At 38.5% G+C, this 20041-nt stretch overlaps 1 protein-coding gene across 4 annotated transcripts in view; it reads right to left on the minus strand.

The window, feature by feature from the left end:
* Nucleotides 1-3858: 3858 nt before the first annotated feature.
* Nucleotides 3859-20041, minus strand: part of LOC120426802 (probable beta-hexosaminidase fdl) — an 86737-nt gene continuing 70554 nt past the window's right edge. For 2 of the 4 annotated variants that reach the window (XM_039591582.2, XM_039591583.2), the window contains 6 exons: nt 14058-14110; nt 12202-12473; nt 6350-6903; nt 6120-6276; nt 5251-6053; nt 3859-5196 (listed from right to left, as the gene is read on the minus strand). In XM_039591582.2, coding sequence (XP_039447516.1) covers nt 4847-5196; nt 5251-6053; nt 6120-6276; nt 6350-6903; nt 12202-12473; nt 14058-14087 — 2166 coding nt within the window. In that variant the 5' untranslated portion in view covers nt 14088-14110 and the 3' untranslated portion in view covers nt 3859-4846. Of the gene's footprint in view, nt 5197-5250; nt 6054-6119; nt 6277-6349; nt 6904-12201; nt 12474-13407; nt 13429-14057; nt 14111-20041 lie in introns of those variants that run through there. The other 2 variants (XM_039591585.2, XM_039591586.2) reach the window with 2 other exon arrangements.

Raw genomic sequence — 20041 nt, forward strand, 5'->3', positions numbered from 1 at the left:
TGTTCGGGTGGTCGGTAAATAAACCCCAACTTTTTGTTCAGCAGCTCTTCGAGCAGCTACAAAACTGCAAGTAAGTATTTATTTTAGTTTTTAAGTTTACATTTTTTGTCCCTTTAACTTACTTAATTGGTTCCTTTCCTACGTTAACTTTTCCTCTTTCCTTCACAACTCCTCTACTTCCTCTTCCTTTCCCTCCTTCTTGCACTCTTCCTGTTTTTAGAAGGTGTAATTTATTAATTAACTATTTTTCTTCTTTATTTTCAGGTTTACTCACGGATCACCAAAGTACAGTTTCGCCCCAACTGACGGTACAACGGCAGAGCAGCTCGCTGGACTTCTTCGCTGTTGGGTAAGTAGCTGGTGTTTAATTCATCTTTAACTGCACTAATTTTCTTTTCTTTTTCACTTACAGGTTTCCTACGTAGCACAGTTTCAATAAATTTAATAATCAACTATCGCACTACTTTTTTTCCTCAACAAATCCGCAAAAATCTCCTCCGAAAACTCGTTCCACGTCTGTACTATGCTTGGTGAAAATGGTGAACGAACCGCGCGCGTGTTTACGCTGGTGGCCACACACACACTTTTTCCGTCCTCTTTGCGCGCGTTGACAGCTGTGACGGTATCGGCTGATTACACCGCCGGCGTTGCACCGTCGGCCAGTGTGCCTTTCCCAGCGGTAGCAACAGACCGTCAAAACTGTGTAGCTCCGATCAGATCGTGCTATTTTTACACACCCTGCGATTGCGACAAGTAGCTAAAGCAAATTTTAGTCAGATGCTGTTTTGACACTATAGCATGTACGTCTACTGTTTAAATTTTTGAATATGACTCGAGACTTCGGCAACCAGATCACACCAAATTCCTGGCGAAGCAATCAGCGAAACAAAAAATCAAGTTCAAATTGTTTGTTTGGCTCACGTCAAACGGTTTGAAGTCACTCGCCACAGTGCTGAAAATACCGTTATCATGAAAAAAAATGCAATCCGAGATTTTGGTGTCTATCGATTCCTTACACCATAATGCATCTCTGAGCAAAAAATGAAAACATTCGCTGATGTTGTTTTCAAGATTTAGCCCTTTTAAGATGATACAACCGATTTACAATAAGAAAATCGAAATGCATATTCTTTAAAGTGCTTAACTGCCCCTGTTCGCATAAATGTCCCATATGCAAAAACAGCAAACTGAGAAAAACGCATTTGAAGTTTGTCCCATACATAAGGCTACGTGTTAAGTTTACGCGAAAAAACTGAATTTCCTCCTGATTTCTAGAACAAAGTATTGAATGTTATAGGCTCTTTTGAAAGAGCACACGATTTTGAATCAAACTGCATCAAAAGCTCGAAATCAATGAAAATGCATATGGGACATTTATGCGATCAGGGGCAGTTAACTGCCCATGTTCGCATAAATGTCCCATATTAAATATTATATTAAATTTGTCTTTATTGAACTTTCTTGTAATAATTACATTTCTTTTACATGCCCTTCGCCTTTGTTGTTTTTTTGTTTTATTATTAACTGATCACATTTATTTTATTTACTTCAAATTGTTTTACATTATTGCATTGAATCGAATACATTTGGTTTAAAAAGAAAAAAGAAATCCTAACTTAACACTATAAAGCTAAATTCATTGAAATATTCAAAAGCATTAGAACGAGCAAACTACGAACTGTATTTTAAGATGAATGCTCCAAGGGTTCTTACTTGTTCCTGGCGAGTTTTGCACCCACGCAGAGTTGTTGTCATCTCGATGAAAATGTGCAGAAGTTCTTGTGGTGAAAACAGGTCACTGCTGCCTTCATCCGTTGAAGCTGGTTGGTTTTCCTTCGGTTGCTGCCTGAAGCCTGGAGGTGTTGTGTTCTCTGCAATTTTTTGCCGCTGATTCAACGGCAATGGCTGCAGATTTGGAATCACTCGAACAGATCCCGCTACTGGTGACGACAAAGCAGAAATATCCACGACCGGAATGCCGGTGGTGTTTTGCAGCGATTTGGTTGGTGCCTCGTCGTCGCTTGCTACCGAATTTTGACAAACTCAGCACGTTTTGGGCAGCTCCGATTCTTGGTCGAATGGTCGCCACCGCAATTGAAGCATTTAGCTTCGATGTTCTCGTTGATTGTGTTGCAAGCTTGAGTTGTGTGCTCACCTCCGCAGGTTGCACAACGACTCTTGATGAAACAGTTCCTTCCACCATGCCCAAACTGCAAGCAGTTCGAACATTGCGTCACGTCACGGTGCACTGGACGATAACTTTCCCAAGTCACGATGATGTTGAAAATTGCCCGAACTGTCGATCCTTTCTTGAGATGAACCAGGTACAGTTAATTACGATACTTGATGTCCTTGTTGTGCCTCGTCAGTTGTAATCCTTTCTGCCAGGTAGCAGAACTTTGAGTCCATCAGCACACAAGCGAATGGAAGCTCGTAAAGCACCAGATTTGATGAATCCGGTCAGCCACTTTCTGATTCACCGAGTCCTGCCGATGTTTTCACAAAAATGGGTGGCACCTTTTCCCGTCGTTCAAATTCTTCCTTCTCGCTTACGTCCACAGGGAGGGTAGCGAACTGGTTTCCAGACGAATTTTGAGCGTTCTTGCTAAAACTGCCTGGCTTTGAACGTAGCGCATCGGCATTCTTTAGTTTCTTCAAATCTACCGATCCTGCTGGTGGGGACCGCCTCCATTTCTTGCCGTGAGGCATTTTTGCACTTTTTAGCACTTTTCAGGAGCTAATATCGAGGAGTACCTCTATCGTTGTTGGTTCCCAAAGGAATGATCATTTGACAGCTCGTGTGCACTGTTTACATGGTCTTCGTCGAATGTCCATGTAAACAGTGAACTCTTTTCAAGCCTCCAAATCGATTCGACGTAGAATCTAATGCGAGAGAATTGAGTTTTACGCCGACTCGATTTTTTGGTTAGAAATTTTACAGCTAGGCTGCACTGTTTACATTTTACACGTGTGTCTCAGTTAAAATTTGTGTGCGTGTGCGCTCGTGACGTCACGATGTGAAACCTAATAATAGCAACGTCCGGTAAACGAAAGCAAACAAACCGTCACTTGTGTGATATCTGCTGTAAAAGGATAGGACGTGTCACAAGAAGACACAAAAGAGGCGAAATGTCAAACAACCTTCAAATTTGCGTTTCGCAAAAAAATGTCTATGCAAGCCATGACAAAGTGAAATTATTGACAACCGGAAGAGATTTTTAAAGCAAAATGATTCCAAATGACCGTTGAGGAAGAGATCCTTCAAGCTAGAGAAAATATTCTCTGGACTCTCTCGTTGTCGATATGAAGGGACCGTCGAGAGCGGAAGTTATCAAATTAGAGAACGAAAAATCAAAGCAATCTATTTGAAGGGACTGTAAAATTTATTGACAGCTGGAACAGTATTGATATCGAGAAGATCTACAGCCAGAGAGTCCACTGTATCGAGAAATTAAGAGAATCGAAGTACACTCAAGCCCCGTTGGTTTGACACCAACTGTTGTCAAACGAACGGGGTCACTTTTTAGTTTGACACCCCTTTTACACGGAGTTCACACATACTACCAAACGTTTGTTTTGATAGTGTGCGTGAGCGCCGTGTAAAAAGTGACAGTTCGTCACTTTTTAGTTTGACTTTGACCAACCAACGGGGTACAAACTAAAAAGTGTCAAACGAAAAAGTGACCAACCACCGGGGGTTGAGTGTATGCCGTTTGAAGGGAACTCATCGGTAGATGGAGCAATATGTACTTAGATTGAAAACCAGAAATTTGAATGTAGCTGGATTAGGCCATTTACATTTTTTCAATGTTTTGAATCCCAATTGTGATTTCTTTCATAAAAGTAAAACCCACGCTACGGAAATTATTAAATTTATTTTCAATTTTAATGTCCTAACAGGGGGAAAGAGAGCATCCAAAAACAAACAAAAAAAAACGCTAGTTAGTTTCACCACTTTGTTCGAGTCATACTTATCATGTTTCCTCTAGATAATAAAAACCTAATATCGCAAATATCAACAAATAGTCCTCCGCCGATCGGACCCCACTCAGGAGCACTTATTTTTCATTCTTGTTGTTTCTATGTGTAACGAAAATGTCGGTGTGTCCCGCGTAACCTACTCATAAATTCAATGTGACTACTAATAATACGGAGTTCCTCCGTTTCTGCACTGCCAAGAGGCACACCAAGCAACACACAATTCAAGGGGATGGTCACTGCAACAAAAACAGGGAAGGCAAATGCATCGTTTTGTTATCACTGCTTCTACGCGAAACCGAATCATCTTTTAAAAGTAGAGAGCAACGAAAAGGGTGGTTGCATAAATAAAATGGATAAACTCTTGCGGCGCGGCGATGCAGAAATCTATCGATTTGTTCTCTCCGAACAGTAAGTACAGACGATTTGATTGAGATATTTAGTTTAGGTTATCCTTGTTTGATTTGTTTCGGTCACGACTGCGTAATATCTGGCGCCGGCAAGGCAGGTGTGTTCAGTGTGTGTGTATGTATTGAAACTAAGTGTTGTTTTATAGTTCTAAAATATAGTTTAAAAATATACTTTGCTTCTGAAAAGTTTGTTTTGTATTTCATGAACTACTTTTTCGGTCATTTTGTTCTTATTTAGTATACAACCATCGGCGATTCTCACTTGCTTGGTATTTGATTTAGCGGTCCTATCATGTTCGGTGTGTGGCTTCTAATCTCACGCGCTTGCTGAAACCTTAATTAAGTGAGTGTGTGTGTGTGATTCTATCCTACACGGTTCTACAAATATGTACATCCCTTACGAAAACCTAGCAACAATCATTCCTCGCCAGAATCTAGTAGAACGGGTTCGCGAAATATCATACACACTCGTCCTGGTTCTGGGCGCAGTACTTGGGGAAGATCGGTTCCGCCCGCAGGCCCAGCTCGACCAGGTGGTTCCGGAAGACCGACATCCGGTTGAACGTTTCCTTCGGCACGGATTCGCTGTACACTTCCTCGACCGGGTCGGTCCAGAGGCGTTCGGCGAGGGCTGCTGACCGGGGCCACAGCCGCGAGTCCAGCGTCGATTCGTCCACCTGTTCCGTCCAGAGGCACGCCTCGCCGCCGAGGATTTGGCGCATCTGCAGCGAGGTCAGCTTCATCTCGTCCCAGGGACGGTGTTTGTACACCGTTTGCCAGTTGCGATACGGCGAGCAGGCGCCTTCACCTAAAACGGGATCAAGTTGAGTGATGTCCTGCGCCGTTTGTCCCCACAACTTACCCGTTGACCGCCAGCTGCCAAATCCACAGTCCAGGTACCACGCGTCCACGTGAGATATCACTAAACTGAATCCGGCGTTGATCAGCTGGTAGTTCTCCTGCCACTTGGAACCGCCCCAAACCTGTACCGCGTAGGTGTTCTTTGACAGACACGGATAGCTGGTCAGCCCGCTGGACCAGACGGCCGCCAGCTTCGGTGCCACCCCCTTGTTCGCAACCTGTAACCTGTGATAAGCCTGCTGCATAAAGTCACACCACAGCGTTCGCATGTCCGACTCGTTAAAGTGCTGCTGCCAACACTCCAGGTTGACCTCGTCCCCACCCAGGTGGAAATAATCCAGAGGCCCCGCAAGCTCCAGCAACTCCTCGTACAACCGCTGCAGGATCAAGTACGTGTTGTTGTTCTTCGGGTTCAACTGTCCGCACGGCGGCTCCCCACAATAATAACTCCACGGTTGTTGATTAATACACAAGCTCAACTCGCCCAGATTGTGCTTCGGTCCCCAGTCCCATCCGTTGCCGGCATGTGCCGGTGCGTCAATCTCCGGAATCACCTGAATGCCCCGTACCCGCGCGTACTCCACCACCTCCCTCACATCGTCCGTCGTGTAAATCTCCCGGTCCGAGTACGCCCCATAGCGTGCCAGCTGCGGATAGTGCTTCGACACGTACGGGAAGCTCTGCGAGTCCGTTATGTGCCAGTGGAACCGGTTCAGCTTCGAGTGGGACATCCCCACCAGGGTGCGCTTGATCGCGTCCACCGAGAAGTAGTGCCGCGAGGTGTCCAGCATAAGGCCGCGGAAGCTGGTAGAATTATTGTCGATTCATTAAGTTGTTAAAACCTCAAAAGCAAGTTCCCAAAATACTCACTTAAATCTTGGCACATCTTCGATTAAGGCTTTGTTCAGTATCTTCAGGACGCGCTCCTCGTCGTCAAACCACACCAGCTGCTGCATCGTCGTGAGGGCGTGCTTCGCCCCAAAGAAGCTGTTGGCGAACACCTTGGCCACCAGGCTACGGGCCGTGTCTACAAATTCAAAAACAAAACCACATTTCAATCCTCAAACCCCGAAAAAACCCCAACCCAACTCTAAACTCACGCGTCACCGACAGGTTGTAGCTCTCGTCCGTCTGCATCGTCAGGTACACGTCCGGCGACTTGAGCACCGTAATCCGAACGTCAAACTTGTCCACGTCGTACCGGTTCTCGTCCACCGGTTTGTAAAAGTGAATCTTACCGTCCGCGGAAGGCTCCTTGCCCGGTTCCTTCCCGCTCTCGGTCACCAACGAAGCCGCCGCCACCGCTTCTCCGTCTTCCCCCGCGGCTCCGTGCGCCGCCAAGGTGGCGCGCAGTTCCTCCTTGAACACTCCGAAGGCGTCCCGCAGCAGACCCTCGACGGGCTGGGCCGCCGCTTTGATGTGCACGTTGAGGTCCGCCAGCCGGAAGCGGGACGTCTTGCTGCCGATGGTGGCCTTGGCCGTGGGCTGGGGCCAGATGTTTATCGGGCCACAGGTCATGGTGCACGTCAGGAAGGGTACCCGCTTGCCCGGGGTACTGCCACCGTACGAGCTCTCCGAATCGCCCTGCTCGATGTAGTGCTGCCGGACGCAGCGATTGTTGACGCACCGGTACGTCCACGTTTTCTCCGGTGGACTGCAAGAAATTACGGGGTTTGTAATAATGGTATTCTACTACGAAAGTTGTGAATCCCGTGGTCCGGTTGAATTCCAGAATCGATCCTCTGGATTGCAGCAAGATTTTTTTAAATGGTCCTATCAACGTATGAAAGAAAGCCTAGATTGAACCTGTCCCGTATATCAACATTATTTCTCGTATACTTTATCAAAAGGTTCTATCTACATAGAAAACCCATGGCGCATTGGTTGTTTTGAAAAGTGAACTAGAATTGATCATCATAAACAACAACAAGCTTTTAATTGCTTCTACAGAATCATGTTGACCAAACAACTCCAGAGTTTTATTGGAAGGGATGCGGAAAAAAGATCCGGCAGCAATTTGTACTGATTTGACGTTTGCCCAGGGTGCCGAAAAGTTTGGTTGTTGTCTTTTGCAAGAAGTAACATAACCAAACTTTTTGCAATTCCGTCGTGAAACTACATACTTTTCCTGTCATTCTTGAACGACGAAATAGCCTACTTTACTGTACCAAAAATAACAGAATCGAATAGCAACACTTTTCAAAATAAATGCTGAAAAGTTCTACTTTTCAGCACTAAAATGGGTGCTGAAAAGTTGAACTTTTCAGCACTTGTCTCAAAAAGTAACACTTTTCAACATTTTTTTGATTTAAACGATTTATTGACAAAATATATAAAAAATTGACATAAAATTTCACTCAGTGTGTGTTTTTTGGAATTGCAAAAAATGTTGTATGGAACTCGTTGCAAAACTTGATTTTTTCAGCACTCTTCGTATTTATCCAACTCGGTGAACCTCGTTGGATAAATGTACGACTCGTGCTGAAAAAATCCTCTTTTTGCATCTTGTTGCATAAACTACTATTTCGCTACCCTCAGCAACCGTCAAATCAGTACAAATTGCTGCCGGATCTTTTCCGAATCTCTCCCTTGATGGTTTGACGTTTGCTGAGGGTGCCGAAGAAAAGGTTAACATACCACTTTGTGCATCAGCCAATGCTACTGCTTGCAAAAAAAAACTGAATTCAAGCACATTCTTCTGGTTATCTGATCATAATATGTTTAAATTTTTTGATAGGTATGGTGGTGTAGCGATACCACGGCAAAACCACATTGCCACTCCTGTCAATTTAGGTAAATATTGTGATTCTTGTACATGGCACAACACAGGATTTAACTGCAGGATAGGGTCCAATCCACAATGTGTATGACCTTCTTTTGACATTTTGTTAGTACCTCATAGTTGATTGACCTCAGAATTTGTAGAGTAAATCCAGCACTAAGACTATCCACACTGAGGTTATGTAATGATTCACTGGCAAACTGTCAAATGTTGTTGTTGTCGATATTGTTGCTCAGACACAAGTATGTAAATTAGAAAGGGTAAAGTAAGGTTTCCAGCTGTCAAATAATAGTAGCACAAAACCTGGATTTTATATAGAGATTTTTTGAAAAGTAATTTTGTCAAAACAAATTTACAGCACAAATCCAGTGAAATTTTCCCGGAAAATCGTAAAATTTTGACATTTCATAAAATCTTCAAATAAAATCCGGTTTTCATGCTAACTATGGGTCATTGCATCCCTCAAGTTTTGGCAACGCTCTCTTTTTTGACGTTTTTCTAAAAAACTTTTTTTTTCTTTTAATTGTAACTTTGCAATTATTTGAGCAATGGACTTTCTACAGGTTGCATACTATAGAAAATTGTCTAAGGAATTCTATAAAACTAAAATTTTAACCCTTAAATGCCCCCTAATATTATATTTTAACGTATTAAAATTTAGTTTTGACCAATTACTTATATTTTTGTTTCTTTTTTTATCACCATCGTGTTTCCCGAACAATTTTATGTTAAAATCAATGTAAACCTCAAACTAAAATGAACTATTGGCGAAATACAGCGATTTTACAAAAAAAAAGTTTGATTTTGCGTAGCACTCTGTCCTATGAATTCCAATTCGAAATAAGTTTCTCACATATAAAAACCGAACTATGCGGGATTCCTCCCTTTTTGTTGAAAGGTACAACATGTGCTTCCGAGTGCTGCGCAAAATCAAACTTTTTTTCATTAAAATCGCTGTATCTCGCCAATAGTTCATTTTAGTTTGAGATTTACATTGATTTTTGTGTAAAATTGTCCGGGGAACAGGATGGTGATGAAATAAAACATAAAATTATAAATAATTTGTCAAAATTAAATTTTTATACTTGGATTGCCGTTCTACGCATAATTGTCCCATTTTCAAAAAAGGGCGATTGGAAATTTTCGATCGATTTCTGTGTTTCTACGTATAATTGTCCCGTGGGTCCCTAATCACCCTATATGTCTCTAATCACCCCGGTTAACATTTTATCACCCTTATTTATAATCCTCTTGTAGGTAAAGAGTTAAACAAGATGAAATGCGTTGTAAAACTCGTGATTTCGTGATATAAAATACTTGGTGGGACAATTATGCGTAGAAGTTCAACGATGGGACAAACAGACTTCGTGTTGTTTTCAATGATTTTCTGAACAAAGTAAAACTATGCTTAAAAATGATAAAAAGTCGAAATCGTCCAGAAATGACATGGGACAATTATGCGTAGAACGGCAGTAAAACGTTAAAATATAATATAAGGGGGCATTTGAGGGTTAAAATTTAATTTTTATCGAATTCCTCGGACAATTTTCTGAGCAATTCTCTGAGATTTCGGTCATTCGATTTTTTTTGTATTTTTTAATCCGGCTGAAACTTTTTTGGTGCCTTCGGTATGCCCAAAGAAACCATTTTGCATCATTAGTTTGTCCATATAATTTTCCATACAAATTTGGCAGCTGTCCATACAAAAATGATATGGGAAAATTAAAAAATGTGTATCTTTTGAAGGAATTTTTTGATCGATTTGGTGTCTTGGGCAAAGTTGTAGGTATGGATATGGACTACACTGAAAAAAAATGATACACGGCTAAAAAAATTGGTGATTTTTAATTTAACTTTTTGTCACTAAAACTTGATTTGCAAAAAAAAAACACTATTTTTATTTTTTTTTTTTTTTTGATATGTTTTAGAGGACATAAAATGCCAACTTTTCAGAAATTTCCAGAATGGGCAAAAAATCTTTGACCGAGTTATGACTTTTTGAATCAATACAGATTTTTTCAAAAAATCGAAATATTGGTCGCAAAAATTTTTCAATTTCATTTTTCGATGTAAAATCGAATTTGCAATCAAAAAGTACTTTAGTAAATTTTTGATAAAGTGCACCGTTTCCAAGTTATAGCCATTTTTAGGTAACTTTTTTGAAAATAGTCGCAGTTTTTCATTTTTTAAAAATAGTGCCCATGTTTGCCCACTATTGAAAAAAATATTTTTGAAAAGCTGAGAAAATTCTCTATATTTTGCTTTTTCGGACTTTGTTGATACGACCCTTAGTTGCTGAGATATAGCCATGCAAAGGTTAAAAAACAGAAAAATTGATGTTTTCTAAGTCTCACCCAAACAACCCACCATTTTCTAATGTCGATATCTCAGCAACTATAGGTCCGATTTACAATGTTAAAACATGAAACATTCGTAAAATTTTCCGATCTTTTCGAAAAAAATATTTTCAAAAATTTAAAATCAAGACTAACATTTCAATCGGGCCAAACATTCAATATTACGCCCATTTGAAATGTTAGTCTTGATTTAAATTTTTTGAAAATATTTTTTTCGAAAAGACCGGAAAATTTCACGAATGTTTTATGTTTTAACATTGTAAATAGTTGCTGAGATATCGACATTAGAAAATGGTGGGTTGTTTGGGTGAGACTTAGAAAACATCAATTTTTTCTGTTTTTTAACCTTTGCATGGCTATATCTCAGCAACTAAGGGTCGTATCAACAAAGTCCGAAAAAGCAAAATATAGAGAATTTTCTCAGCTTTTCAAAAATATTTTTTTCAATAGTGGGCAAACATGGGCACTATTTTTAAAAAATGAAAAACTGCGACTATTTTCAAAAAAGTTACCTAAAAATGGCTATAACTTGGAAACGGTGCACTTTATCAAAAATTTACTAAAGTACTTTTTGATTGCAAATTCGATTTTACATCAAAAAATGAAATTGAAAAATTTTTGCGACCAATATTTCGATTTTTTGAAAAAATCTGTATTGATTCAAAAAATCATAACTCGGTCAAAGATTTTTTGCCCATTCTGGAAATTTCTGAAAAGTTGGCATTTGATTTCCTCTAAAACATATAAAAAAATAAAAAAAAATTAAAAATAGTGTTTTTTTGCAAATCAAGTTTTAGTGACAAAAAGTTAAATTAAAAATCACCATTTTTTTTAACGTGTATCATTTTTTTTTCAGTGTAGTCCATATCCATACCTACAACTTTGCCAAAGACACCAAATCGATCAAAAAATTCCTTCAAAGATACAGATTTTTGAATTTTCACATATCATTTTTGTATGGACAGCTGCCAAATTTGTATGGAAAATTATATGGACAAACTAATGATGCAAAATGGCTTCTTTGGGCATACCGAAGGCACCAAAAAAGTTTCAGCCGGATTAAAAAATACAAAAATTAAAATTAAAGAAAAAAGACCGATTCCATAGAGAACTGCTCACCTGTAGAAAGTATTTTGCTCGAATAGTTGCAAAGTTATGATTAAAAGAAAAAGTTTTTTTTTGAAAAAGTCAAAAAAGAGGGCGGTGCCAAAAATAGAGGGATGGTCCAATCAGGACCAAACTTGTGATTTCTGTTAACTATCGATGACATAACATCCAAGTTTGGTCCAAATCGGTGAAGGTCGAGTTTAAAAGTGTACCCAGTTGACCTGGAATGACCCCTTTTTAAATAAAAACCCGTCTTACCTTATCTAATATATATGCTTTGGGATAAACAAGCGTCAAGATAATACAACCATGACAAACACAGAATTAATCCGTAGTAACTGAGTATTTTATATCCCAAAAATGGAAATCCATTTTTTTTCAGAATGTTGGTCATTCACAATGAAAGACAAAACATATTTTAAGGAATCGAATAATTTACTACTTGACAGTATTCATTCAAGCTTGAGATGAATAACCCAGATTTTAGCAACTCTCCTGAAATCGAGATTCACAACTTTCTGTACTCTGTAAAATTTAATCTGAGGGTGAATCGGGACATATGACACGACACGCTGTTGGCATGTTTCTGCATTTTTTTCGTTAGTACAGAATTCCTAAACTTGAAGCTTACAGATGCTCAACAATCTACAGACTGTGTCCCGATTCACCCCGGTTGCCAGTAATCAACCAAACCCAAGAATCTTACTTTATCTTCGGCGGTGGCATCCCACCCAGTGCTCCTCCCCCTGCTCCTGCGCCCTGTCCTCCCCCGTCTCGGTTGAAGATTCCCGCAAAGATGAGGGCTGATCCGGCCGGCTTCAGCGAGCCGGTGTTCTCGTTCCAGTACAGGAACATCACGAGGAAGACCATCACCAGCAGCAGCCCGAACAGCGTCTTCCGGAGCGATCCCGTGAAGGCCATCTTTTTGATAAAGTTTGTCAGCACCGTGGTCCGCAGGTTCCGCTGCTGGGAGTTGCGCTGTGGATGGGGAACATTGTTTTATTTAGATATTGAGGAATTTTGAATTATTGTATGCACTAATTGGTTGAAACTGGAACATCTAAGCTTGCTGTTGTAACTTGTACTTTCTTTATGAACTATTCTGACAAATTGAAAATAAACATTTGTATTAATGTAAGTTCTTTGAAAATCATGATCCATCTGAAAATCACACTGCATTAAACAATTGAACAAGAAATCAACTAAAAGTCCACAGAAACCCTTAACAAAGTGGATACCACAAACTGCTACACGTGAAAATTGACACGTGAGCCGTCGGTTTCGCAGTTACGACGACAACGCCGAGTGAGCACGTGGGGCTTTTCCAATCGCTTCCGTCGTGCGTTCAACCTTGGCTCCACAGTCAGTACCTATAGAAGGTGTTCGATGGTGGCAACGTGTGTCATGTTTACAATCAATCAAACGCCCGTGAGCAAAGTAAATTACCGTCGAGAACGACATGGGGGAAGAATGGGGGAAATAGGAAATGATGAGGTGGAAGTTGGAAAAGTTGATTTTCATGTGTACATAATATGACACGAAACTAAAGGGGGAGAAATATTGACTTTTGTTGTTGTGATAGACAAATCCATTGAAGTTGATGATTTTTATAAGTCATCAATATGTATAGTTGGTAAAACAAGTACAAAACGAGTCCATAGAACAAAACATTTCTGACGAAACATGTATTATTGTGACAACTTAAAAAAACAAATCTTCAATTGAAAGTCCTATTGAATGACAACGTCAATCTAGATTCCAATCATGTGATACCACTAAACCGATTTCACGATGACACCCCATTTCGTGTAAATGTGTCTCGCCTCCCCCTAATCGGCTACTTTTTTGCTCATTTCGCTTGATCTGCGTTTAAAACTCAATTCGCCAAAGCCTAGCACCAACAAGTACCCACCATTCCCAACCGGCTCACGTCCCACGGCGCTCAATATCCTTTCGATGCCAATCGACTGGACGGCACAGTTCCGAGATTTCCGAGAAAGAACAACGCGACACCGCGACTTGACGATGTCAAGTCGTCCGACGGCCAGATTAGAGAACCATTGACAGAAGCAGAAGGATAATCTGCCCGCTCCATTCGAGTTCTTTTCAAACGTTAATCTACCGTTCACTATCTCGGGAATTATCGACAACTACTTTTTTAGGGGGGCTAAACCTATATTTGGAAAATTATTATTTTCCATTGTTCCCATATTTAGGGACCGTGCATAAACTCCGTAAAACAAAAATATAAAATAGCATTTAAGTGTTGAAAAAGTGCCTGAAAGTAAAAATCAGTACTTCCAAAATTGGCAACCCTCCCCTTAACAACTATCACGAGGACAGCAGCTCGAGCGTTAGCATGTCGTAAAAAATGATGCGGCGATTATGGCCGATTTTTAAACGACACTGCAAGGTGAGGAAAAATGGAAATTCACCAGCTTTCCAGCGAAAAGCCACCTCCCGACAATGGAAAATCGAAGCTTGTTCCTTACGGATGGACGGAGACCGTCGAGCGAGGATTATCATGCATTCTAACAGAACGAGAAACTGTGAACAATTTACCTTGTTAAAATAGTCATTTGCTAGCAACATCTTGATAGTTTAGTAAGGCATACCTGGAATGAGAAAAGAGAACAAAAAAACAAATTACAATAAATTCAGTAAAACATAATTTTAGTTCAAGAAAAAGCCAAACAAAGCCCCCCCGGCTAGAGAACCGCAATTTACCAACCCGAGTCCAAAACAACACGCTCAGGTGGAATGAGTCATGAAATTTCAATCTGCTCAGAATAATTGAATTCGATTTATGCAGAAGCAAGCCGGGGCTATAGCTGAGCAAGCAGTGCACAGATTGAGCTGTTCGGCGCATAGTTATCTCGGAGATGGCATACGTGCAATGGTTATGTAGAAGCTGTGTACTGCAACCTTTTCTGTTCTTTTTTTTTTCAACCGGAATTGTGGTATTATAATGGAAATTAAACTTGACATTGAATGGAACAGTTTTGGGAAGGAGCAGGATTCAAATGATAAATTAAGCCAACCAACAAAATTTCTGTATACCCATTTTTGCATAAGAGTTTACTAACAGTTCATGTTATCATAAAAAAATTATTGATCTTATATTGGTTAAAAGCCAAAACAACTAAGAATAACATTTTTGTTATATAAGAATAACTCCAACTGTTATTAGGATGATAGTATTAGTTGTAAAAATAACAAAAAATAATAACAATAATAATCGAAGAATAACTAAAAATGTTATTAGGCTGCTAATACAATAACAATCCCATACAGTCCAGACTCGATTATCTGATGGTTTGTATGAGACTTCGGACAATCGAATCACGAACAAAAAAAAAATATTTTTTTCGTTTTTTTTCTGGTTATAAACATCAAATTCGAGTTCTGCGACCCCATTTTAGTCAAATTTGAAGAGTTGATGCCCATTAAAAAATAAAATGTATTTTTTCAATATTTCGTCACCGCCATATTGGCCGCCATCTTGAATTTAAAAAAATGTAAATCACATTAGCGTAGTTTAGGATTCATACTTAAGCTCAACAATCAAAAATAAGATAGCGAAATTTTTTTTTTTTTCGTGGTTCAATTATCCGAAGTGAATTTTTTTCGAGGCCTTCGGATAATCGAGTCTGGACCGTAACAAAAAAAAATCATAACGACGAATAACAAATCCTGTTATGAATAACATAAAATGTTATTTGCCTAGTATTTTCAAATATCCCGAGTTATTTCCGTCTGCTCGGTTTTTCTATTTCATTTCATTTATTAGATGAGCAATTCTCCGAGATTTCGGTCATTTTTTTTTTTTGTATTTTTTAATTCGGCTGAAACTTTTTTGTTGCCTTCGGTATGCCCAAAGAAGCTGAAAAAAATCTCTATATTTTCCTTTTTTGAACTTTGTTGAAAAGGCCCTTAGTTGCTGAGATATTGCCATGCAAAGATGAAAAACAGGAAAATTGACGTTTTTAAGTCTCACCCAAACAACCCTTCATTTTCTAATTCCGATGTCTCAGCAACTAACGGTCCGATTTTTAATGTTAAAACATGAAATCTTTGAAACATTTTCCGATCGTTTCAAAAACAATATTTTCATTATTTTTTTAATAAGACTAACATTTTGAAAGGGCAAAATATTGAATTAACGCCTTTTTGAAATGTTAGTATTGATTTAAAAAAATAAAATATTGTTTTTGCAATTCCGTCGTAAAACTACTTACTTTTCCTGTCATTCTTGAACGAAGAAATAGGCTTCTTTTATGTACCAAAAATAACAGAATCGAATAGCAACACTTTTCAAAATAAATGCTGAAAAGTTCTACTTTTCAGCACTCAAATGGGTGCTGAAAAGTTGAACTTTTCAGCACTTGTTTCGAAAAGTAACACTGTTCAACATTTTTTTGATTTATACGATTTATTGACAAAATACATGAAAATTTGACATAAAAATTCACTCAGTGTGTGTTTTTTGGAATTGCAAAAAATGTTGTATGGAACTCGTTGCAAAACTTGATTTTATCAGCACTCTTCGTATTTATCCAACTCGGTGAACCTCGTTGGATAAATGTACGACTCGTGCTGAAAAAATCCTCTTTTTGCAACTTGTTGCATAAACTACTTTTTCGGAAAGATCGGAAAACTTCACTAATGAGCATTCTCTACGAAATCGGTCTTTTCTCTTCAATTTGAATTTTTGTATTTTTTAATCCGACTGAAACTTTTTTGGTGCCTTTGGTATGCCCAAAGAAGCTATTATGCATCATTAGTTTGTCCATATAATTTTCCATACAAATTTGGCAGCTGGCCATACAAAAATGATGTATGAAAATTCAAAAATCTGTAACTTTTGAAGGAATTTTTTGATCGATTTGGTGTCTTCGGCAAAGTTATAGGTTACTCTGAAAAAAAAATGACGCACGGTAAAAAAAAATTTGGTGATTTTTATTTAACTTTTTGGCACTAAAACATGATTTGCAAAAAAAAACACTATTTTTAATTTTTTTATTTTTTGATATGTTTTAGAGGACATAAAATGCCAACTTTTCAGAAATTTCCAGGTTGTGCAAAAAATCTTTGAGCGAGTTATGAATTTTTGAATCAATACTGATTTTTCTTCAAAAAATCGAAAAATTTGTCGCAAAAATTTTTCAACTTTGCAAACAAAAAGTACTTTAGTGAAATTTTGATATAGTGCACCGTTTTCATGTTAAATCCATTTTTAGGGGACTTTTTTGAAAAAAAGGCGCAGTTTTTTATTTTTTAAAATGAGTGCCCATGTTTGCCCACTTTTGAAAAAATATTTTTGAAAGCTGAGAAAATTCTCTATATTTTGCATTTTTGAACTTTGTTGATACGACCCTTAGTTGCTGAGATATTGACATGCAAAGGTTTAAAAATAGGAAAATTGATGTTTTATAAGTCCCACCCAAACAACACACCATTTTCCAATGTCGATATCTCAGCAACTTATGGTCCGATTTTCAATGTTAAAATATGAAACATTCGTGAAATTTTCCGATCTTTTCGAAAAAAATATTTCCAAAATGTTTATACCAAGACTAACATATTAAAAGGGCGAAATATTGAATGTTTGGCCCTATTAACATATATATAGCGGAATTAAAAGGAACAACTCGTCTCTTTGTATTCACAAAATAAAAATATTTCAATGTTTTTTGATTTGAAAAGTAATCAGTTTTTTATATTTTTTTTTAGCAAAATAGCAAAATCGGGCTTCATCGCAACATATCTTTAGAGCCTTTGCCCCAAATTTCAGAAGAAAAAATTATAAATAAAATCACGAGATATCGTGGCACCCGTAAATCAACTCGGTGTTTAGAGAAAACGCTCAGAAAAATGGACAGTTAGATTTGCGCATGACAAAATTCAATCTTAAATCGTCTGTTCCATTCTTTAAGGGGGAACAAAAAACGTTCAGGTGTGATGGGAAATCTTTTTTTTTTGTTGACTTAATAAATTTTCTGTAAGTTTTTACATGCCCTTTGGCAGGTGCATTGCACATTTTTTTAGTTTCATAAACAGTTGTTTAAAATTTTATGAGCATTTAACTTAATATTAATTTGGGTGTTGATAATGTAAATTAATGATCATTTTCTGGGCCAAATGCAAAAAAAAAACTCAAAACGTGCTATTACCTCAAGCATCATTGTTAATGTCATCTCCTATTCATTTACAACCACCAAAGAAAGAGCCATCACTGGAATCAAAATAGTGTTTTGTATCTATTTATGGTGGTGTGTTTTACGAAAAACCCTTCCAACACACGGTTTCTGCGCAAATACTCAGCGCCACAAACAAACAGGCAAAACCATTCGCTAGTTACTACTATTATCCTTTGGCAAAACACTACCCCACCACTAAGTTAGCCGTAGTGTATTGTGGCTTCACACAAATTGCGCGCGCTTTTATGTAATTTCGTCCTTTCGTCTCACACGCGCGTTTTTTTTTTGTTTGTTCGTTTGGTCTCGTGCGGAGAATCACCGACGGCTCGTAAGCACCAACTGCCGGGACACTGCCGGTTTTGCGTTCGGTTAAGGACCCGACCACGAAGCGAAGCGAAGGCACGTGTGCGACGACGACGACGACACCTGCCGAAGTGATGCCACGACGATGGATTTAAAATGGGTAGGTAGGGTGTCGTTTTTTATGCACGAACAAACTATTCTTGTGGGTGAGTATCGATGCTAATGTTAGTGTGTAAAAGGATAAGTGGTAGAAATAGTCGGGAGTTAATGTTACATTTTCTATTTTTTTTTCTCTGGAAAACGATGATTGCTAATCTGTTATTTGAATGAATAAACAAAATCATCTTAATTTCAAATTTCAAGCTTAAGATCACAAGCCAATTTTGAAAAAAAAAAACCTAGTGTGTGTAATATTCATTTGTTTAAAAAAATCTAAAATCAAATTATTCGCTCTACAGCATTGCCTTGGCGTTCTCGATTGCGAGATTCCTACTCGAAAATAGGTGTCCGAAGGCTTGATTGTTGAGGCAATTGCAAACCTCTTTTTACACCTAAGCTTCCATCCACCCCGGGATTCGAACTGACGACCTTTGGATTGTTAGTCAAACTACCTACCAGCGACTCCATCGAGACAGGACCCAGAGAGACGACTCCTACACTTGGACTGAGCTAACGACCTAACCCTCTAGGTTACACCGGGGCCAACATTTGCTTCCCCGTCCGACGGAAGGCGTGATCAGACAAATCTCGTCTCGAAAAATGCCACCGGGACCGTCTGGGATCGAACCCAAGCCGACTGGGTGAGGGACAACCACGCTTACCCCTACACCACGGTTCCCGGCTCATTTGTTTAAATTTTCAAAAATATACGATGTAAAATGTATTTTGAACCATTTGGATCGATAGATTGTACACCTTTCTCAATTTTTTGTTGTCTCCTGATTTTTTGAGATTTTTTTGCATTTTTTTATGAATTCCCGGGCAATTTTAAATTGATTGAAAGTTATTTTAACCCTGGTTTTAATTAATATGTTGGCACAAATTAGCATAAGGCAGCTACTTTAATTATCAAAATAAGAGTGAGGATCAGTTAATGGCTTGACTGTCTTTAAAATATTTAAAAAATATCTTATTTTATATAAAAAAGCTGGACCGTACATAAGATACAAAAATGATCTCAGGAATTTTGTTTCACATCAATGTATTTGGACAGTGAGTAAAATGAGCCCATGCTCCACAACCATAAAACTGTTTTAAAACTTGACTCTGTGACCAGTTTGATAAAATATGATTGAAAGTTAAAATGAAAAATAATTATGTTTTGCATGAAAAAATACTATTCTAGAACAAGTCTTCCTCGTTTCTGCTCTAATATAAAATCTAAAGATTTATTTATTTTTTTTTTTCAAAAATTAAGTTCTTGTTTTTATACTCGAAACACTTTAAAAAAAATCACGGTTGATTGGAACATGTTCTTCCATCTAGAACATATATGGTATTCAGTTCAACATAAAACAAGTTCAAATTCTTATTGATAAAAAAATGCTCTTCTATGCAGCAATTCCCCACGAAAACAGCATGATTCGAAAAAAAAATCTCCGATCGGGCTCAAAATAGGGTTGTCCGAAAAATGGCAATTTTCGTCATTTTTCGCAAAAAATACTTTTTTAAGGTCTCGGGACAATAGAGCACATGTCTGAAAATAGTTTTACCTGATTCCTCGGAAAATTTTACATAACATTTCAAAAAATGGTGAAGCTATGTTTTAAATTTTCTAAGATACGTTTTAAAAAAATAAAAACTGGGGTTTTCGACGCGCCACGCGCAAAAATGGGAAAATGACGAAAACGGCAAAAATCGACTTTTTTCACTGAAACTGCGATAAATTGAAAATTTCAGCTATGACTTATACATGTTAGGGTATCAAAAGTTGCGTGTTTCAATTACGAAAATTACCCTGGTTAGGTACCCTAACATGTTTGGTCGTCAAGGTCGTCATTTTCCATATTTAGCGCGTGGCACGTCGAAAAAACCCAGCTTTTG

This window comes from Culex pipiens, chromosome 3, assembly GCF_016801865.2.
Source record: "Culex pipiens pallens isolate TS chromosome 3, TS_CPP_V2, whole genome shotgun sequence".
NCBI classification, from domain to species: Eukaryota; Metazoa; Arthropoda; class Insecta; order Diptera; family Culicidae; genus Culex; species Culex pipiens.